Source organism: Aotus nancymaae, unplaced genomic scaffold (assembly GCF_030222135.1).
Source record: "Aotus nancymaae isolate 86718 unplaced genomic scaffold, 86718_ANA_hifiasm-v0.15.2.pri h1tg000076l, whole genome shotgun sequence".
Taxonomy (NCBI): Eukaryota; Metazoa; Chordata; class Mammalia; order Primates; family Aotidae; genus Aotus; species Aotus nancymaae.
This window is the reverse complement of record NW_026988491.1, coordinates 10,339,511-10,358,515: the sequence shown is the minus strand read 5'-3', so window position 1 is coordinate 10,358,515 and position 19,005 is coordinate 10,339,511. Positions and strand designations below refer to the sequence as shown.

General features: G+C 41.5%; 1 protein-coding gene and 1 long non-coding RNA gene across 2 annotated transcripts in view; both read right to left on the bottom strand.

The window, feature by feature from the left end:
- The window catches only part of LOC135271239 (uncharacterized), a 73,842-nt gene extending 54,882 nt beyond the window's left edge, over positions 1-18,960 (bottom strand). The window contains exon 1 of the long non-coding RNA XR_010339352.1: positions 17,484-18,960. This is a non-coding gene — a long non-coding RNA (uncharacterized LOC135271239). The remainder of the gene's footprint in view (positions 1-17,483) is intronic.
- Positions 2,374-5,014, bottom strand: LOC135271238 (adapter SH3BGRL-like). Its single transcript, XM_064367994.1, has one exon. It carries the CDS (start codon positions 4,047-4,049, stop codon positions 3,705-3,707), a length of 345 nt encoding a protein of 114 aa, XP_064224064.1. The 5' UTR covers positions 4,050-5,014; the 3' UTR covers positions 2,374-3,704.
- Positions 18,961-19,005: the final 45 nt, after the last annotated feature.

Sequence of the window (19,005 nt, the reverse complement as noted above, 5' to 3'; positions counted from 1 at the left end):
TGCCCAGGCTGGAATGCAGTGATGAGATCGTGGCAAGCCATCCTCCTGCCTCAGCCTCCCCCAAAGCTGGAACTACAGGTGAGCACCACCACGCCCTCCATCAACTCTTCGTGCTGCTCTAGGCCATGTGGCTTCACCTCCACTTCCTCCAACCTCAAACACGTGACCTCTCTGCAATCCAGTGCACACTGTAGTAAGAAGGAGCCTTTACCACCTTAATTTATTAGAATCTTCAAGCCTGGGCTGTCTCTGAGCTGCCATTCTATAAAATGAGCCAACAGTGGCCTGGAGTTGTTTATTTCTTCACTACAGATTCACATCTGTTAGCTCAAAAGCCCACTGCTGCCAAATTGAAATTTGTACAAATCCAGTTATTTTAAAAATAGTCCCAACAATCAAACTGTTAGCCATTTAGAGCCTGCCTGCTTTGCATACCCTGTGAAAACTCACAGGACAGGTGTTACTTATGGATGAGCCGGAGCCTCGAAATTCTAAGGCCCCCAAGCTGCTGCCACCCTTGGGAGCTCTCCGACCCAGAGACCCTGCGAGACACCACTAGACACATTAGCCTCTCTTCCCTCCCCTTCTCCGCCAGAGCTCCCTTCCCTTCCTCCCTTCCCTTTGCATGGTGCCCGCCTAGCCATGAACCTCTATAGCACAAATATTTAAAGTCATTTAATAAAATCCAAATAAAACGTCCATTAAGCTAGAAATACAAGCAGTAACTATCACATCAAAGCCAACTACCAGAAACCAACAGCAAAATCATACTTTGTCAAAAATAAAGTCCGATGCAATTTAAGAATTTTTAAGGTTTATTGTGCATGCAAAAGAATCACTTGTGAACTAGGAGACCTCTAACTGAGCACAGCAAGAGGAGACCCAGCAGTTACAAGGCGTGAATGAGGAGGCGTGTTCATCTCTAGCGTGCAAACAGAGCTGTGCAAGCCTATTTGTACTGACTTAATGTTTTCAGGTTGGCAAGGAAGAAAAGCTTAATTTTTATGTGTGGTCAGAAACAGCATTTGAGGGGAAATCAGGATCAACTCAGGTTCAGGTACATGACCATGGCTAGTTGGCCCATGGCTTTCATTTTTTTTTTTTTTTTAAGACAGGGTCTTCTTGCTCTGTTGCACAGGCTGGAGTGCAGTGGCGTGATCTCAGCTCATTGCAACCTCCGCCTCCTGGGTTACAGTGAATCTCATGCCTCAGCCTCCCAAGTAGCTGGGATTACAGGCGCACACCAACACACAAGGCTAATTTTTAAATATTTTTTCTAGAGACGGCATTTTGCCATATTGGCCAGGCTGGTCTTGAACTCCTGGGCTCAAGTGACCCACCTGCCTTGGCCTCCCAAAGTGCTGGGATTGCAGGTGTGAGCCACTGCGCCAGGTCGTCTGTTTTCCTTTTTCTTTTTAACAGTTGCCCACTTTGGGTCCTTCTCTCAGTCGGACTCAGGGTGTGACCCACTGCTTAGCACTACACTCGGCTTCCACATGGCCTCTGAAGATCATGAAGCAGGGTTTCAGTCGGTTTTTTGTTTTGACAATTCCAATTGAAGCAGTTTTTGTTGCTCCATCCTCCTGAGAGAATCAACACACAGGGGACGTCATCAGTAGGACTAGTGAGAGGGTCATGCCAAGAGACTGGAAAATATCCTGAAACCAAGGTCCCCAAGAGCCAAGATTTAATCTCTTGATTGAAATAGATCAGTTGATGGTGTTTCCCACATCTAGTGGAGTACCTGGACTTGATCCTTACATCTCTAAAGGGCCAAGATTTGGGCGTCTATTGACATAAAAATAGCAGGTTTTTTTCTTCTCCTGATGCAGCAGTTTCAATCTGATGGCTTTTCCTGTTTTGCAGCTTGGACGTCTCTGGTGATATCATCAGGTTTCTGGTGACCTTTCTGTGCGGCCAACACAGCATCAGACACCAAGGTCGTCCAGGTATAAACTGTCGCAGCAGTTTCTCTGAAGTCTCTATCAAGTCATCCAGCTTCCTTTTGCAGGGCTGTAGGACTAAGAACAACCCCAGTTTAATGGGTCCAGCAGTGTGATGTAAAAGTTGTCAGATACCTGTGCTTGAGGCTTTTTTTACGAATCTCTTGCAACTTTGTATCATAGCAGTTTGCCAGCACTTCCAGGAAAGCAGCAGAGTGAACAGTAACTGCCTGAGAATGACGGAATGAAAAGACCGTGTTAAAGAGCTCATGAGAGTTCCTCTGAATTTTCATAGGAAAACTGCGTTAATCATATGATACATAACATTTTAAGATAACAACTAGAACGATAAATGATAACATTTGTAGAAAGTAAAAAGTTTTTAAGTTTCTTTTTCTTATTAAAAAAATGTTAGAAATGATAGTCTCTTTTTTTTTGTTTGTTTCTAACAGTACTGAGTTTATTTTAAAGCATAACATCAAGTTTGAATTTCATGAAACAAAGCCATCTCTTCATTATACGTTGATTTTGGCAAAAAGTAAGACTAGCATACAATAGTTATATATGAAAAAGTAGTTTAAAGTAAGAGGTGTTTGCTTTTAGTGATAAAGTAGTATGAAACTAAAGTACTATATAAATCTTCTGTGCTCGTTATTTAGGCCATGTTTCCTGTCCTTTTTGAAGTCTTCAGACTTAACATTTTAAAAGTTGCCCTTTTTATTTGATACTTCTACTTTTTGCTGGAATAGAAGCATAGAAAAGATTCTCACTGCTTAGGCTAATATACTCATATAATACATCGCTAAACTGAAATAAGAAGGTAAGATATCTTAGGAATAATAGCATTTATGATTGCAAGTTTTTTTAAAGGGGAAAAACTACTAAGATTTGTTTTAGCAAAAACTCAAGGGAAACCAATATTGGGAAATAATCGCCAACCTATTTTATACGAGTTATTTAAAAATCTAATCTCTTTGCTAGAGAATGCCGTTTTAAGCTTACTTGGCATCCCACTTCCATGATATACGTATGCATTATTTCACTGAGACGATCAACTTGGAAATATCGTTCTATCATAGCTGTTAAACAAGGAACTTGTCCACTGAATGAATCTATTGTTTTTTTTATGTGTAGAAAGATATCTATTTTGATCACTGCAATATGCAATAAAGGCTACATTTAGAAGCTTGGAAAATCTGTGGTTCAATACGTAAAAGTTTCATCTACAAAAGAATGGGAATGTTATAATTACCATAGGAAATTACAATGTTTAACATATCACAAACATTACCTGCAAGTATTTTTTAATCACAATAATATAGCATCAAAAAGGTACATATTCTTGTTCACTAAGATTAATGAGGCAACGTAGGAGTAAGAGACAGGTTATTTTCCTCTCCCCTCCCTGCCTTTTAACATAGAGCCAGAGATACACTTAAGCTGCCATAAAAATGGCAAAAAAGGAGGGAAGGGTGTTTTCTCTGTAAAAATCATTGGTGTACACAGGATGTTTTGGCAGGTAACAACACTATGTGTATGATGTCTACTTATTAAAATAATTTTATGTTAATATCCCATTCTCCTCACCATAATGCTCAAATTTTAATTTTGTATTCATTTTGAATGTTTGCATGTGAAAACACCAACTAATCTATTATTTCAACATTAAGCCTATTTATTTGGAAGCAAAGCTAATTCCGCTATTTTATAAAAGCAGTGGAGACTCATTTATCAGGATGCTTAAAGCACAGTGCTTAAGGTTCATACTTGCTGCTTTGCTTGCACTTCTGCTTCCTTTGAACCAGGTGGGGCTGTCAGGCCTAAGAAAGCATACACTGCATTATTTTCTCTGGCTTCAAAGAAGGCATCATAGTCCCCTCGGTACTGGCTTTCATTGAAAATCTGAGGTGGCAGGGGGTACCCTGTGGCTGGTCGACTATTTTCAGGTACGTTTTCTCTCATCCACTTCCGATTCTCTTCATTGGCTGCAATATCTTTTTCTTCAAATCCTATTTTGTTGGCTTCTAGGAAACCAAGCACATCCTGCTGTTTCTTCTTAATCGCCGTAGAGCCAGAGGAAGATGCGATATATACACGGATCACCATCCTGGGAACAGCGGCTGCGGTTGTTTGGGTCCTGAAAAGGGCTGTGGAGCAGCTGCAGCAATCGATAGTCTCTTTTAAAGACTAAGTTTCTTCAAAGCCTTCTTGCCTTTTGCGAGTAACTCTGTCAGCTCCCTATCCTATGCAGCTGTTCGATATAAAAGAACAAGTTCATTTTTTTAAATCATTTTAAGCATTTTTATTTACACGAAACTCTACAGTGCCCAGTTCAGTGGCAAGTTCTTTAGCCTTTGCTTTTTCGAGGCTTGGCGATGCGAGCCACAGACTTGGGACCCAGGATGTTGCCTCCCCAGTGACGGTGGATCTCATCATATCTCTCACTGTAATTTGTCCTGATAGCTTCCACCAGCTTGGCCAAAGCGCCTTTGTCTTCCGCATTAACCTGGGTGAAGGCGACGGTGGTGCAGGTCCTCCCCAGTCTTGCCTTCCCCTTGGTAATACAGTAAGGGACTCCCGTTTTCCGACACAGGGCAGGCAAGAAGCCAGCCAGCTCGATGGAATCCGTGTCGTGTGCAGTCACCACCAGCTGAGCTTTCTTCTCCTCTACCAAGGTGGTGACAGTGTTAACTCCTGCTCGAAGGACAGGTGGTCTCTTAGCGGGGACGTCCCCTTTGTCAGCAGCTTTATTCTCTGCTTCTTCTCTTGCTGTGTCTCTGGCCGATACTTCTGGGCCAGCTTAAGCAGCTCAATAGCTGTTTGGCGGTCCAGCACCTGGGTGAACTGCTTAATGGCAGGAGGCACTTTCAGCCACTTATAAAGGATGGCTCTCTGCCGCTGCACCCTGATACAGCGGGGCCGTTTCACAAAGCGGGTGAGGTCTCTTTTCAGTTGGATGCCCTGTCCAATGCCAAAATTCTTTGGCCTTTTCTCAAACAGGGGATTCACCACTTTCTTGGCCTCCTGCTTCTTCACGACAGCAGGGGCTGGAGCCCCTTCTTCCCCTTGGCCTTCTTTCCTTTCGGCATCTTGGGTGGCGGGAAGAGGGAGAAAGAATAAGTTCATTTATTGACGTACCAAGGTCTTTCCTGGGAAAGAAACCCACGTGGAGGAAAGCAGATATGAAGAGACGGGAGTCCTAGGCCAGGCGCCGTGGCTCACTCACACCTGTAATCCCAGCAGTTTGGGAGGTCAAGGTGGGCAGATCACCTGAGGTCAGGAATTTGAGACTTGCCTGGCCAACATGGCAGAACCCAGTCTCTACTGAAAATACAAAAATTAGCCGGGCGTGGTGGCAGTTACCTGTAATCCTGCTACTTGGGAGGCTGAGGTAGGAATCACTTGAACCTGGGAGGTGGAGGTTGCAATGAGCTGAGATCACGCCACTGCACTTTAGCCTGAGCAACAGAGTGAGACTCTGTCCGAAAAAAAAGAAAGAGTCCTAGTATATAGTTGAGCACCTAGAACCAACCCTACCTGAAGCAGGGCCATCACTGGACTTTTCAGTTATATGAGCCAATTCATTCCGGAACCAATCAGCATTCCTAGCTGCAAACAAAAATGAACCCAAACCCTTAATCAGAAAAGCAGTGTATGACAGAATATTAGGTAACTCTGAAGCTCTCTAGGAGAGAAGGAGGAATGGTCTATATACAAGCTGTGTCCAGAAGCAACATACTCAGGAACAGCACCCACAATCACATTGAAAAGCGGTTTAGTGGGAAGCGCCGCTAAGCACAGACGGCTCTGACTGCGGCACCATTGTCACCAACGTGACTGATGCTGGATACATGACTAGAACCTCTTATACTGTTGGCTCTGGAAACAGGATGTAACTGCTGCCATTATCCCCAGAATAGATTCTGGAGGGAGCTCATGATTTGAAGTCTAATATGAGTGCATCTGTTTGGCTGCATCTCTGCATCAAGAGAGGCTGGTAATGAGTATCTGATTTCTGTAGTCAGAGGCTAACGCCACGTCCCACCAAGAGCTATAGAGCAGACAGCGCCCCCAAATGGAGGGAAAGTGTTTACTGGGCAAAAAGAATAACCAATGTCTACAAAGCCTTTGACTACCCAACATCAGCGAGTGTGAGCGCGCATACACACACACACACACACACACACAAACACACACACTCTCTCTCTTAAATAAACTAAACAAGGTAACAGAAAATAATATTTATAAACCCCGCACACACAAATACTCTGCTTTCAAAAGGGGATCAGGCGCATCAGTACTGCATCCAACTCCAAGTCAGCTTTCAGTTCCAGTCCAGGGCAGAGCACCTGTGTCTTCATTCTAGCTTCTTGGAGGCTGAGAAGGTGCATTTACTGATCAAGTGCTAGGTGGGCTGTGATGTTTTACAAATGTCCACCAGAGTCGATGACAGTTTCTCTCCTCCTCTCCTTCCTTTGTGTCATTCCTTCTCTCCTCTCTCCCCCTCATTCCTTCTCTCCTCTCTCCCTCATTCCTTCTGTCTCATTCCTTCTCTCTCTCATTCCTTCTCTTTCTCTCATCGCTCCTCTCTCTCATTCTCATTCTCTCTTTCATTCCTTCTCTCTCTCTCTCACTTTCTCTCTCATCTCTTCTCCAATCTGCATATAAGTGGACCCATACAGTTCAAAGTCATGTTGTTCAAGGCTGAACTGTAATTGCACATGTAGAAAATAAAAAAATAATCTACAGGTAAGCCATTAGAATTCATGATAAATATAGTGGGGTCCCTGGATACAAGGTCAAAATGCAGAAACGCATTGTATTCTTCATACTAAGAGACACACAATACAATGAAATAAATAATTTATGACATTAGAACACATCAAATACCTAAGAATATATTTAGCAAACAATTTTCAAGACACTGAAACTACAAAGCATTGTCAAAATAAGTGAAAGACCTAGGCCGGGCATGGTGGCTCACGCCTGTAATCCCAGCACCCTGGGAGGCCGAGACAGGCAGATTAGTTGAGATCAGGAGTTCGAGGCCAGCCTGGCCAACATGGTGATACCCCGTCCATACTAAAAATACAAAAATTAGCCAGGTGGTGTGGTGATACATGCCTGTAATCCCAGCTACTCGGGAGGCCGAGGCTGGAGAATCGCTTGAACCCAAGAGATGAAGGTTGAAGTGAGCCGAGATCATGCCACTGCCCTCCAGCCTGGGTGACAGAGTCAGACTCTGTCTCAGAAAAGAAAGAAAGAAAAGTGAAAGACCTAAATGACTGGAGAGATACTACAAACTGAAAAATTCAATTTTGTCAGAAATTCAATTATTTAAAAATTGATCTATAGATTTAATAAAATACTAGCAAATATTGTTATTGAAATTGACAAGTTGATTCTAAAATTTTTATGGAAATCAAAATGACCTAGAGTAACAAAAACAATCTTGATAAAGAGGAGGTTGGAAAACTTACATGACCAGATCTCAAGATTTCATTGTAAAGCCACAGTAATTAAAAGTATGATATTACACAAGGCCAGACAAATAGACCAATGGAACAAAACAGAGAATCCAGAAACAAACTGTATGTAAGTTCTGTTGGTCTAGTTGTCTAACTGTGCGTTTGTACCATGACCTCATTTACAAGAAGGGCACCCTGCAATGCAGTAGGGAAAGGATGGTCTTTGCCACAAATGTTAATGGTCAATTAGATATTCATATGGGGAAAAAAGTGATTTTTTTTTTGAGACAAGGTCTCCCAGGCTGTCTCCCAGGCTGAAGTGCAGTGGCATGATCTTGGCTCACTGTTATGTCTGCCTCCCAGGTTCAAGTGATTCTCCTGCCTCAGCCTCCCGAGTAGCTGGGATTACAGGCACCTGCCACCATGCCTGGCTAATTTTTGTATTTTTAGTAGAGATGGGGTTTCACCATGTTGGCCAGGCTGGTCTCGAACTCCTGGCCTCATGTGATCCACCCATCTTGGCCTCCCAAAGTGTTGGAATTACAGGCATGAGCCACTGCACCCAGTCAAAGAAAGTGAATCTTGATTCCTTCCTCACATCATACATAAAAATCAATTCCTGATGATGACAGGTTTAAAGGTTAAAATGAAACAATAAAACTTGTAGAAAAAAATCAGGAGGATATGTTCACTATCGTGGGATATGCAAATGTTATATACAATATTAAAAGCACTGATAGAGGAAAAAATGTATAACTTGGACTTTACTAACATTAAGAAATTTTGTACTTTAAAATACACCAGTAAGAGTACACTCATATTTATGGCAACATTATTTACAATACCAAAAGGAAGAAGCACCCCAAGTGTCAATGTGGTAGAGGAAGGAGACAGCCAAATGCCGAGGCAGATAGGGAAGGGTCCCCAAACCTCCAACCCACCCTAGGTTACACAGATGTAATCACCAGATGTTTACACCAGATGTTTTGTGCAGGTAAGGGAATCTGCACAGGAGGCTTGCCTGGGCACACCTAGGCATACTGCAGGCCCACATGCCCTGGGGGAATGGGGTGGAGCTTCCAGGAATTCACACCTTATGCAGGGGAGGAGCCTGGCCTCTTCAGCTCGTGTGTGGCTGCCCCAGTATTCAATTGGTGAAGTGGAAACCCGCTTGCAGAGCTCCTCTATTTGCTGAGAGTTTTCCTTTCACTCGATAAATTCTGCCCTCCTCACCTTTCAATGTGTCTGCATCCCTAATTTTTCTTGGTTGTGAGACAAAAACCTGGATTTAGCTGAACTGAGGAGCAAAAATCCTGCATCAATGCATGAATAGATAAACAAACTGTGATACAACAAAGATTGGTGCAAAAGTAATTGCCGTTTTCATTTAATTTTTAACTTTTAATTGAAAAAAACTGCAATTACCTTTGCACCAAACTAATATATACACCCAACATTAGCCTTCAGAAGGAAGGACATTCTGCCATATGCTACAACCTGGATGACCCTTGAAGACATTATGCTAAGGGAAATAAGCCACACTGGGTGCGGTGGCTCATGCCTATAATCCCAGCACTTTGAGAGGCTGAGGCAGGTGGATCACTTGAGGTCAGGAATTTGAGACCAGCCTGGCCAACATGGCAAAACCCCATCTTTACTGAAAATACAAAAATCAGCTGGGCGTGGTGGCATGCACCTGTATTCCCAGATATTCAGGAGGCTGAGGAGTATTGCTTGAATCTGGGAGGCAGAGGTTGCAGTGAGTCAAGATCATGCCACTGCACTCCAGCCTGGGTGACAGAGTGAGATTCTGTCTCAAAAAAAAAAAAAAGGAAGAAGTCAGTCGCAAAAAGCAAATACTGTATATTTTGTTCATACGTGGTATTTAGAGTATTCAAATTCATAGGAACAGAAAGTAGAATGATGATTGCCAGTATGTAGGGGAAGGGGGAATTAGGTGTTACTGTTTAATAGGTGCAGAGTTTTGCAAGATGAAAAAAGTTCTGGCCGGGCGTGGTGGCTCATGCCTGTAATCCAAGCAGTCTGGAGGCCAAGGCGGGCAGATCACCTGAGGTCGGGAGTTCAAGACCAGCCTGACCAACATGGTGAAGCCCCATCTTTAAAAAAAAGTTCTGAAGATAGATGGTAGGGATGGTTGCACAACTGTGTGAATGCACTTAATGCCACTGAACTGTACACTTAGCAATGGTTAAAATGGTAAATTTCATGTTATATGTATTGTACCAAAAATTTAAAAGTATGTATACCAGTAAGAAGGTATCTATCCGTAAGAGACTGTCAGTTTAGGGACCGTCTTGAAATTGTTAGTGCCTCAAGCCACAGCCTGAGAGAAGATATTTATGATAAATATATCTGACAAAAGACTTAAATATATAAAAAAATTAAAAATCCTTCAATCAACAAGAAAAATAACAGAAGACAAAGGGGCAAAAGCCTTGGACAGACATTTCACAAAAAAAGGAGATTAAAGGGGCCTACGCACATGGATACTCAACATTATATGTCATCAAAGAAATATACATTCAAATCACAATCACAAAGATATCACTACATGCTCAGCAAACTGGCGAAAATTTTTTAGTGACAATACCAATAGTTGGTGAGGGTGTGGAAAAACTGGAACTCAATAACGCATTATTAGTGGGAATGAAAACAGAAAAACACTCTGACGCCGGGCACGGTGGCTCACGCCTGTAATCCCAGCACTTTGGGAGGCCGAGGCGGGTGGATCATGAGGCCAAGAGATCGAGACCATCCTGGCCGACATGGTGAAACCCCGTCTCTACTAAAAATACAAAAAATTAGCCGGACGTGGTCGCACACGCCTGTAATCCCAGCTATTTGGGAGGCTGAGACAGGAGAATCACTTGAACCCGGGAGACGGAGGTTGCGGTGAGCCGAGAATGTGCCATTGCACTCCAGCCTGGGCAATAAAAACAAAACTCTGTTTCAAAAAAAAAGGAAAAAAAAGGATAAATACTCTGGATGTATTTAGTAAAACTAAACAAATGTACACTCTACAGCCTGTGGTTCTTCTACTTGCTATATGTCCAAGAGAAGCAAATGTGTAAACCTACTAAAACATACCGTATGTGTTTGTTCTAATGCTGCTAATAGACACATACTCAAGACTAGGTAATTTATAAAGGAAAGAGGTTTACTGGACTAACAGTTCCACGTGCATGGGATGGGGAGGCCTCACAATCATGGTGGAAGATGAAGAAAGATCAGAGGGGCTTCTTACATGGCAGCAGAAGAAGAGAGGCTGAGACAAAGTGATTGCTTGAGCCCAGGAGTTCGAGACCAGCCTGGGCAATGTGGCGAGACCCCCTATCTCAAAAAAAAAGCCAAGGTAAGATTGGGAACCCAGCTCAGCTTCACCCAGACTTCTCGCCTACAGAACTGTGAGACAATAAATGTGTGTTGTTTTAAGCCATGACATTTTTGGTAACTTATTGCAGCATCCATAGAAAACAAATACAGTGAGTACGGACTGGACAGGAATAAAAGGGAGCTCTCTGGGGTGCTAGAAATATTCCATATCTTCATCAAGTGCTAGTTACATGGTGGATAAGTATGTAAAAATTAATTAAGTGGTACACTTCGTATTTTAAAACCTAAGTTAAAATAGAAAATGAGTAAGCAATTGATCATCCTTATATTGTGAAGTTTGAGCTGGGCACAGTGGCTCACGCCTGTAATCCCAGCACTTTGGGAGGATGAGGCGGGTGGATCATGAGGTCAGGGGTTCAAGACCAGCCTGACCAACATGGTGAAACTCCATCTCTACTAAAAATACAAAAATTAGCCAGACGTGGTGGTGGGCACCTGTAATCCCAGTTACTCGGGAGGCTGAGGCAGGAGAATTGCTTGAACCCAGGAGATGGAGGTTGCAGTGAGTCAATATCACACCACTGCACTTCAGCCTGGGTGACAGAGCAAGACTCAGTCTCAAAAAAAAAAAAAAAAAAAATCTTTTTGGGATTTTCTTTGTAGATTACTGCTTAATATATTTTTATAAATGATCCCAAAGCATTTGAAAGAAATTTATTCTCTGCTTGTTAGGAGCAAATGTATGGGTGTAAATTAAGGTTTTAAACTGCATTATATAGGAGGAAACACTTTGCTTTTCCTTGTTTCTATGTGGTGGAACTTTCATGAGAGCAAAGCTCCCAGCCCCCCGCGGGGAGGGGGAGAAATGAATCTGTTAATCTTTGAAGGAGTGGGGCCATGCATACCTTAGCCCTTTCTTCTCAACTTTCCTTAGGATCTACCTACCCACAAGAGAGCACGAATTTTGTTCTGCTGCTCCAAGCAGGTGTCAGAGAGACAAGTCCTATTGGAGAGACCCACAGCTGTCCAGGGAGCCTGCTCCAGGGATGGAAAATCCATCCAGTGGAGGGGTGAAATGTTCATAAGCCCATGTGGCTGAGAGAGAAGGAACCTCATTCTCTAACAGCTTCAGTAATTAAGGTGCTATTTCCAGCTCCATCTGCCTAATTCATGTGTCTATTTCTGGGTGGTTGTATGGGGCCCGAAACTTTGAAAAGTGTGCAAAGAGTGCAATTTAAGGGGCAAAATAATACCCAGAAATTGTGCGCCTGAGCCTAAATTCCAGACTTTGGCTTTGGATTACAAACGTCATGCGGGGTCATGTCCTTGGCACTCACGAAGCTGGGTGGCCTGGTTTTCAAGAGTGGCTGCTGAAAATAGCACCGGGTTTTTTTTGTTTGTTTGCTTGCTTTACCGGAATAGCTCTTGGCTGATGCCAGCCCCTGTGGCCTTAACGAACAGGTGCAGCTGAGACAATGAATCAATTATAGGAATGAAAATTTCTGTTTACAAATCTTTTAGGTATTGGTTGCTGGGGCCCAAGAAGTTTTTTTCTTTTTTTCTGCTTTTAGAGTTTCTCAGCCAGGGCTGTGTACTAGGCACCTTTAAACTGCAACATGAGCTGGGCGTGGTGGCTCACGCCTGTAATCTCAGCACTTTGGGAGGCCGAGGCAGACCGATCACCTGAGGTTGGGACTTTGAGACCAGCCTGACCAACATGGAGAAATCCGGTCTCTACTAAAAATACAAAATTAGCCAGGCGTGGTGGTGCATGGCTGTAATGCCAGCTACTTGGGAGGGTGAGGCAGGAGAATCACTTGAACCTGGGAGGCGGAGGTTGTGGTGAGCGAAGATCTTGCCATTGCACTCCAGCCTCGGCAATAAGAGCAAAACTCTATTTCAAAAACAAACAAAAAAACAAAACAAAAATCTGCAACATGAGTGGTGTTTCACATTGGCTGTAGGGAACTGCTGTGGAGAAGGACCACCTTTAAATTGTTAGTGCCTCTTAACCGAGGAGGTGAAAGACTTGTATACTGAAAACTACACAGTGCTGCTAAACGAAATTAAAGAAGACATTAATAAATGGAAAGACATCCTGTGTTCATGGATTGAAAGACAATATTGTTTAGACGTTAATACCACTCAAAGAGACCAACAGATTCATTGTAAGCTGTATCAAAATTCCAACAACGTTTTTTGCAGAAATAGAAAAATTCATCCTAAAATTTATATGGACTCTCGAGGGATCCTAAATAGCCATAACAATATTGAAAAAGAACAAAAGAGGAGGGCTCAGCAGGGCTCGGTGGCTCACACCTGTAATCCCAGCACTCTGGGAGGCCGAGGCAGGTGGATCACTTGTGGTCAGGAGTTCAAAACCAGCCTGGACAACATGGTGAAACCCTGTCTCTACTAAAAATATAAAAATTAGCCAGGTGTGGTGGCGGGTGCCTATAATCCCAGCTACTCAAGAGGCTGAGGCAGGAGAATCGCTTAAACCCTGGAGGCGGAAGTTAAAGTGAGCCGAGATCATGTCATTACACTCTATACTGGGTGACAGAGTGGGACTCTGTCTCAAAAAAAAAAAAAAAGAAAAAAAGAAATTAAAAAAAAACACCCGTGGAAAACTAAAGCATTGAACTGTAGAAAACACTGCAGAGGCCTCAAAAATATGCCTCAGAAAAGAGTCAAACTCTGTAAAATATTTGAAGAGATTTATTCTGGGCCAAATATGAGTGACCATGGCCCGTGGCACAGCCCTCAGAAGATCCTGAGAACATGTGCCCAAGGTGGTTAGGGTGACGCTTGGTTTTATACATTTTAGGGAGACGTGAGACATGAATCAAATACATTTAAGATATGTATTACCCTGGGCCAGAAAGCTGGGACAACTTGTTGGGGAGGTGGGCGCTTCCAGGTTATAGGGCTATAGGTAGATTAAAAAATGTTCTGATTGGCAATTGGTTGGAAGAGTTATTAACAACACAAAGGAATGTCTTGGTTATGATTAAGAGATTGGGAAGACCAAAGTTTTATCGTGCAGGTGAAGTCTACAGGTAGCAGGCTTCCAAAGAATAGATTGTAAATGTTTCTTTTTTCTTTTTTTTTTTTTTTCAGATGGAGTTTCACTCTTGTTGCCCAGGTTGGAGTGCAATGGCACAATCTTGGCTCACCACAACCTCCACGTCCTGGGTTCAAGCGATTCTCCTGCTTCAGCCTCCCGAGTAGCTGGGATTACAGGCATGCGCCACCATGCACCTGGCTAATTTTGTATTCTTAGTAGAGATGTGTTTCCCCATGTTTGTCAGGCTGGTCTCAAACTCCCAACCTCAGGTGATCCGCCTGCCTTGGCCTCCCAAAGTGCTGGGATCACAGGCATGAGCCGGTTTTCCCAAGGGACTTTTATTGGCCCTACAAGTCAAGTTGGATTCCTTGTAGGAAAGAACACTATTCCAGTCAAAGCCTTGGTAAAATAACCAGTTTTTCCAATTGTGCACTGTTACACAAGAAAATAGATTCTAATTGCACTTATGCAAATAACAATACTGCCATAAGTTAAGAATACTCACAACTAGTTTTCAAATTCTGGAGAAATCAGGTAGAGAGAAACACATATGCTTCAAATTTTGTTCACAGAAGTATACTTTACTCAATTGTTAAAAAGCTGTAAATAGCTCAAAAGAAAAGTTTCCTTGTCTCTGAAAAACCATACAAAGGATCAGCAACATTTTAAGCAAAGTAAAAAAAAAAAACAAAAAAAAAAACCGATTACTTCGGACTTCTATGTTTAATCTATGCAGTTAACTTCTGTTATGTTTGATAGCTATAAACATTTCAGGTCTCCATGAGAGTTCTGAAAGTTTTTTCTGTCTATTCTGATGTCATATTTTCCAAAGTTATCAGAACCCTGCACTCAAGAACACCTGTTAAGAGTTTCATAGTTGATTATAAACCATCTTTTAAAGAGAATTAAGACAACAATTGTTTGTGGATGACAAAACATTTTAGGACAGCCACAGTCAAAAATATGATTTGACAAAGATATTTGGTTACCTCTGTGGCATACAATGATTTTATGTAACAATTATAATTATTAATAACATATCTAAGTTGTATCACAATTATAGGAGATTTAAAAAATAATTTTGGAACACATACCAGTAACATTTATACAAATATGCCCCAAAGAAAGCCAAACACCATTTCATATTTGATAATGCTCCCCGTATCACTTTTATACCAAATATGCCAAATGTCACACAGTTGCATTAGTGCATTACTGATGTCAAACCCAATTCTTAATAAAACCTTATTTAAGCTTTTTAACCTTGAAAAAATTCTTTATTTTTCTAACTTTACTTACGTCTTTTTTTTTTTTATTTTTCTGGTTCCTTTTACCTTGTTTTATACATAACTTTTAAAATAAGCTTTTAATTAGGCAAATCTCATTCACCTTTTTCTTTTCTTTTCTTTTCTTTTTTTTTTGAGACGGAGTTTCGCTCTTGTTACCCAGGCTGGAGTGCAATGGCGCTATCTCGGCTCACTGCAACCTCCGCCTCCTGGGTTCAGGCAATTCTCCTGCCTCAGCCTCCTGAGTAGCTGGGATTACAGGCACGCGCCACCGTGCCCAGCTAATTTTTTTTGTATTAGTAGAGACGGGGTTTCACCATGTTGACCAGGATGGTCTCGATCTCTTGACCTCGTGATCCACCCGCCTCGGCCTCCCAAAGTGCTGGGATTACAGGCTTTTGAGCCACCGCGCCCGGCCACCTTTTTCTTTTTTTAAAAAAAGGGCAAACTTTTTTTTAAGCAAGACTGTTTTCCTACAAGATATATTTATTAAAAACTACCCAAACAATGAATTCTCTATTATTTAATTTAATGTGACTTTATATTCTAAATTATGACCAGTTTGTCTGTATTTATCCCATTACATAATTATTTCATTTTAATTGTTTATCTAGATTATTATGAAAACTCTGATAGTCATGATTTAAAGTTATGAAACCGCTATTGCAAAATTACAACTGAGACAGTGAAAAATGATTTAACCTAACTGACTCCACCTTGCTCTTAACCTCCAAGCCCTCCTTGTTCATCCCTGGGCAAAGGCCAAAGGAATTTTGGGAGGAACCTAGTTTATAGTTTAGCTTTGAAACAATGTCAACAACAGTCCTTTTCCAAAACAAACCTCCTTATTGTCTGTGGACTAACTGCCTAAGGCCATAGGATTAGAAGTTATGGTAATCTTACTAAATTCAAGGTGCAGCTATTTTCATGAAACCCACATCAATTTATTAAAAATTATACAAGCAAAGATAATTCTGTTTTGGGCTGGGTTTGTAGTTTTGTAATCCCTGTGCCAAATGTTGACACCTTATGGCATTTGTCAGGGATGAGTATAAAATTGCTTGATAAATATAATGCAAACAAAAAAGTATGCCAGAAATTCTTAAGGCATTTCTAATATTACTTTACCAATAATTTTAAAGCTAGTTTATTTATTAAAGATTTCACTTGTTACATAAACTTGAAAAGCATTTGACTAATCTTTTCTGATTTAAGCATTTTTATTTTTCTTTAAGCCAATTAGAGCTCTTTTATGTATTTTTAGTACTAAAACATCGTGTACACAACACATAGATACATATAAGGACATATTAGGCATGCCAATAAAGTACATTTATAGATTTATAAAGCCCCTCCCCTTTTTTCCCTCTTAGACTTCCAGATTCTTGATAACCTGTTTTACAACATTAGGCAGGTGTCAGCTAAATAGCCTTAAATTTGCACATTAAAGGAAACAACCCAGGTGAAAATCAAATAGCCAAATTTACATTATAAGGTACAGAGAGAAAAAGTCTGGTGTTGTTAGAGGGAGATACTTTTATTTTTCTTTGAGCCAAATTAAACATAAAATTAAACTACATTCTTCCTTAACCCAAGAGTAGCCTCTGTTGCAATAACGATGTTAGTCAAAAAATCTGGTGAAAACATAATTCAGTCAACTGAGAAGTAAAAGAAAAAAAAAAAACTTGCTACAAAAAAAAGACAAGGTCTTAGGAGAGAAGAACGAACAAAAAACAAAAACATGAAGGCCTTTCAAACACAAACACGCACGAAAACATCTTGGCTGTTAGAGTTTTAATTAAGCAGACTTTTAACCATTGAGCTCCTTAAAAAACTTCGTAAAAAATCTTGTTACCATATCTTAGCTGGACAAAATGTTGCCATTTCAGCATTTGCTCTTTCAGCCGTTGGTCTTTCAGTTTGGTCTGGCTAGCAAAAGGTGGCCTTGTTATGCAGATAAAACCCCTATAGTAATTAACATTAAAAATCTTTTCTTTTCTTTTTTTTTTTTTTTGAGACGGAGTTTCGCTCTCGTTACCCAGGCTGGAGTGCAATGGCGCGATCTCGGCTCACCGCACCTCCGCCTCCTGGGTTCAGGCAATTCTCCTGCCTCAGTCTTTTTTTTAAAGCTGGCTGTTTTCCTCCCACTTCAGAGGCCTCGTTCCCCGTAATTTAGGGTTCCCTTTCGGATTTGACCCAGACAGAAACAAACAACAAAACAGTTAAGCGAAACTAACAAGAATCACACAATGTATACAATTTCTGAGCTAAGTGTAAGCAGAAATTAACACCAGCTGGTTGTTAAGTGCTAAATTTAGTCATTTAAAAAGAATTTGCAAGACAGAATCCCAAAACAGTTTCTTACCTAGTTTGGGTGTAGGGTCCGAAAGAGATGGGCCTCAGGCTGTAGACTGCCCTCTACCATCCTAGAAGCAGGGAAAAAAAAAAAAACACCCACTGGAAGCCAGTTCAAACTCCATTAAAATCACCTGTCTTCCATCATCATAGAAGCAGGAAAACTTGCCTTCCTTGTTGGGAGCAAGTAAAACTCCAAAAAAAGAGGAGTTGTACAGCAAAATAAACTTAAACTTCAGAGCTCTACCAGATTTTAAGAGATCAGGGATTTTCTGGAGGGAATCCTCTCAGACTTCAACAAATTGTCCTATTGGTTTGAGTCATAAAGTTAGCTCATGCTGGCACCAAGCACTGATAGATTTGTCAAGGGTCGGGGCATCTCCACTCAGAATCCATTCATGGTTTCCAAAATTCGATCCCAGAAAATACGAGACAGGTGTCAATTAATTTAGAAAGTTTATTTTGCCAAGGTTGAGGACACACCTGTGACACTGCCTCAGGAAGTCCCGATGACATGTGGCCAAGGTGGTGGGGGCATAGGTGTTTTTTTTTTGTTTTTTTTTTTTTAAGATGGGGATTTCTCCATGATGGCCAGGCTGGTCTTGAACTCCTGACCTCAGATGATCCACCCACCTCGGCCTCCCAAAGTCATAGTTTGGTTTTATACATTTTAGGGAGACATAAGGCATCAATAATATATGTAAAAAGTACATTGGTTCAGTCTGGAAAGGCGGGACAACCTGAAGTGATGATAAGAAGACTGGAAGCCAGGAAGGGAGCTTCTAGGTCACCTGCAGGTGAGACACAAAGGGTGGCATTCTTTGGAGTTTCTGATTAGCCTTTCCAAAGGCGGCAATCACATATGTATCTGTCTCAGTGAGCAGAGGGATAACTTTGAATAGATTGGGAGGCAGGTTTGCCCTAAGCACTTTCCAGCTTGAATTTTCCTTAGTTATTCTGGAGCCCCAAGATATTTTCCTTTCATAGTTGACAGCCCCAACGTGATAGTGTTTGGGGCTCAGAAAAAGATACCCTAAAATAGGGTGCTTTGGCATGCCAGGTGCTTTGAATAAAGGAGACTGAAGGGCCTCAGAAATAAGAGAACCAAGGTGTCTCTGATCCACTCCTGTCCACTTCCCTTCCCTTCCAAAGCACAAGGGAGGGGCTTGCTTTGAAGTTCTCTTATTTGATTAAGGGAAGTTTCTCCAGAAGGAAGGCGATTGTCCTGGACACCCTTTACTAGAATCTACATCAATCAGAGAAGATTAACTCATATTGCAGAACAGGAAAATAATTAAAAGTTGCTCAAGACACCACACCTAGATAGATTTTTCTTTGCTTGTTCTTTCAACTATAGTTATATGTCCAATAACAATGTTTTGGTCAACTGCATATACAATTATGGTTTGATAAGTTTATAGTGAACTTGAAAAATTCCTATTGCCTAATATACTGAAGGAAGAATTTTTTTGTTTTTTTGAGATGGAGTCTCGCTCTGTCGCTAGGCTGGAGTGCAGTGGCATGATCTCGGC

Bases quoted from the DNA above. Each gene is read 5' to 3' on its own strand.
- LOC135271238 (XM_064367994.1), bottom strand. From the start codon at position 4,049: ATGGTGATCCGTGTATATATCGCATCTTCCTCTGGCTCTACGGCGATT.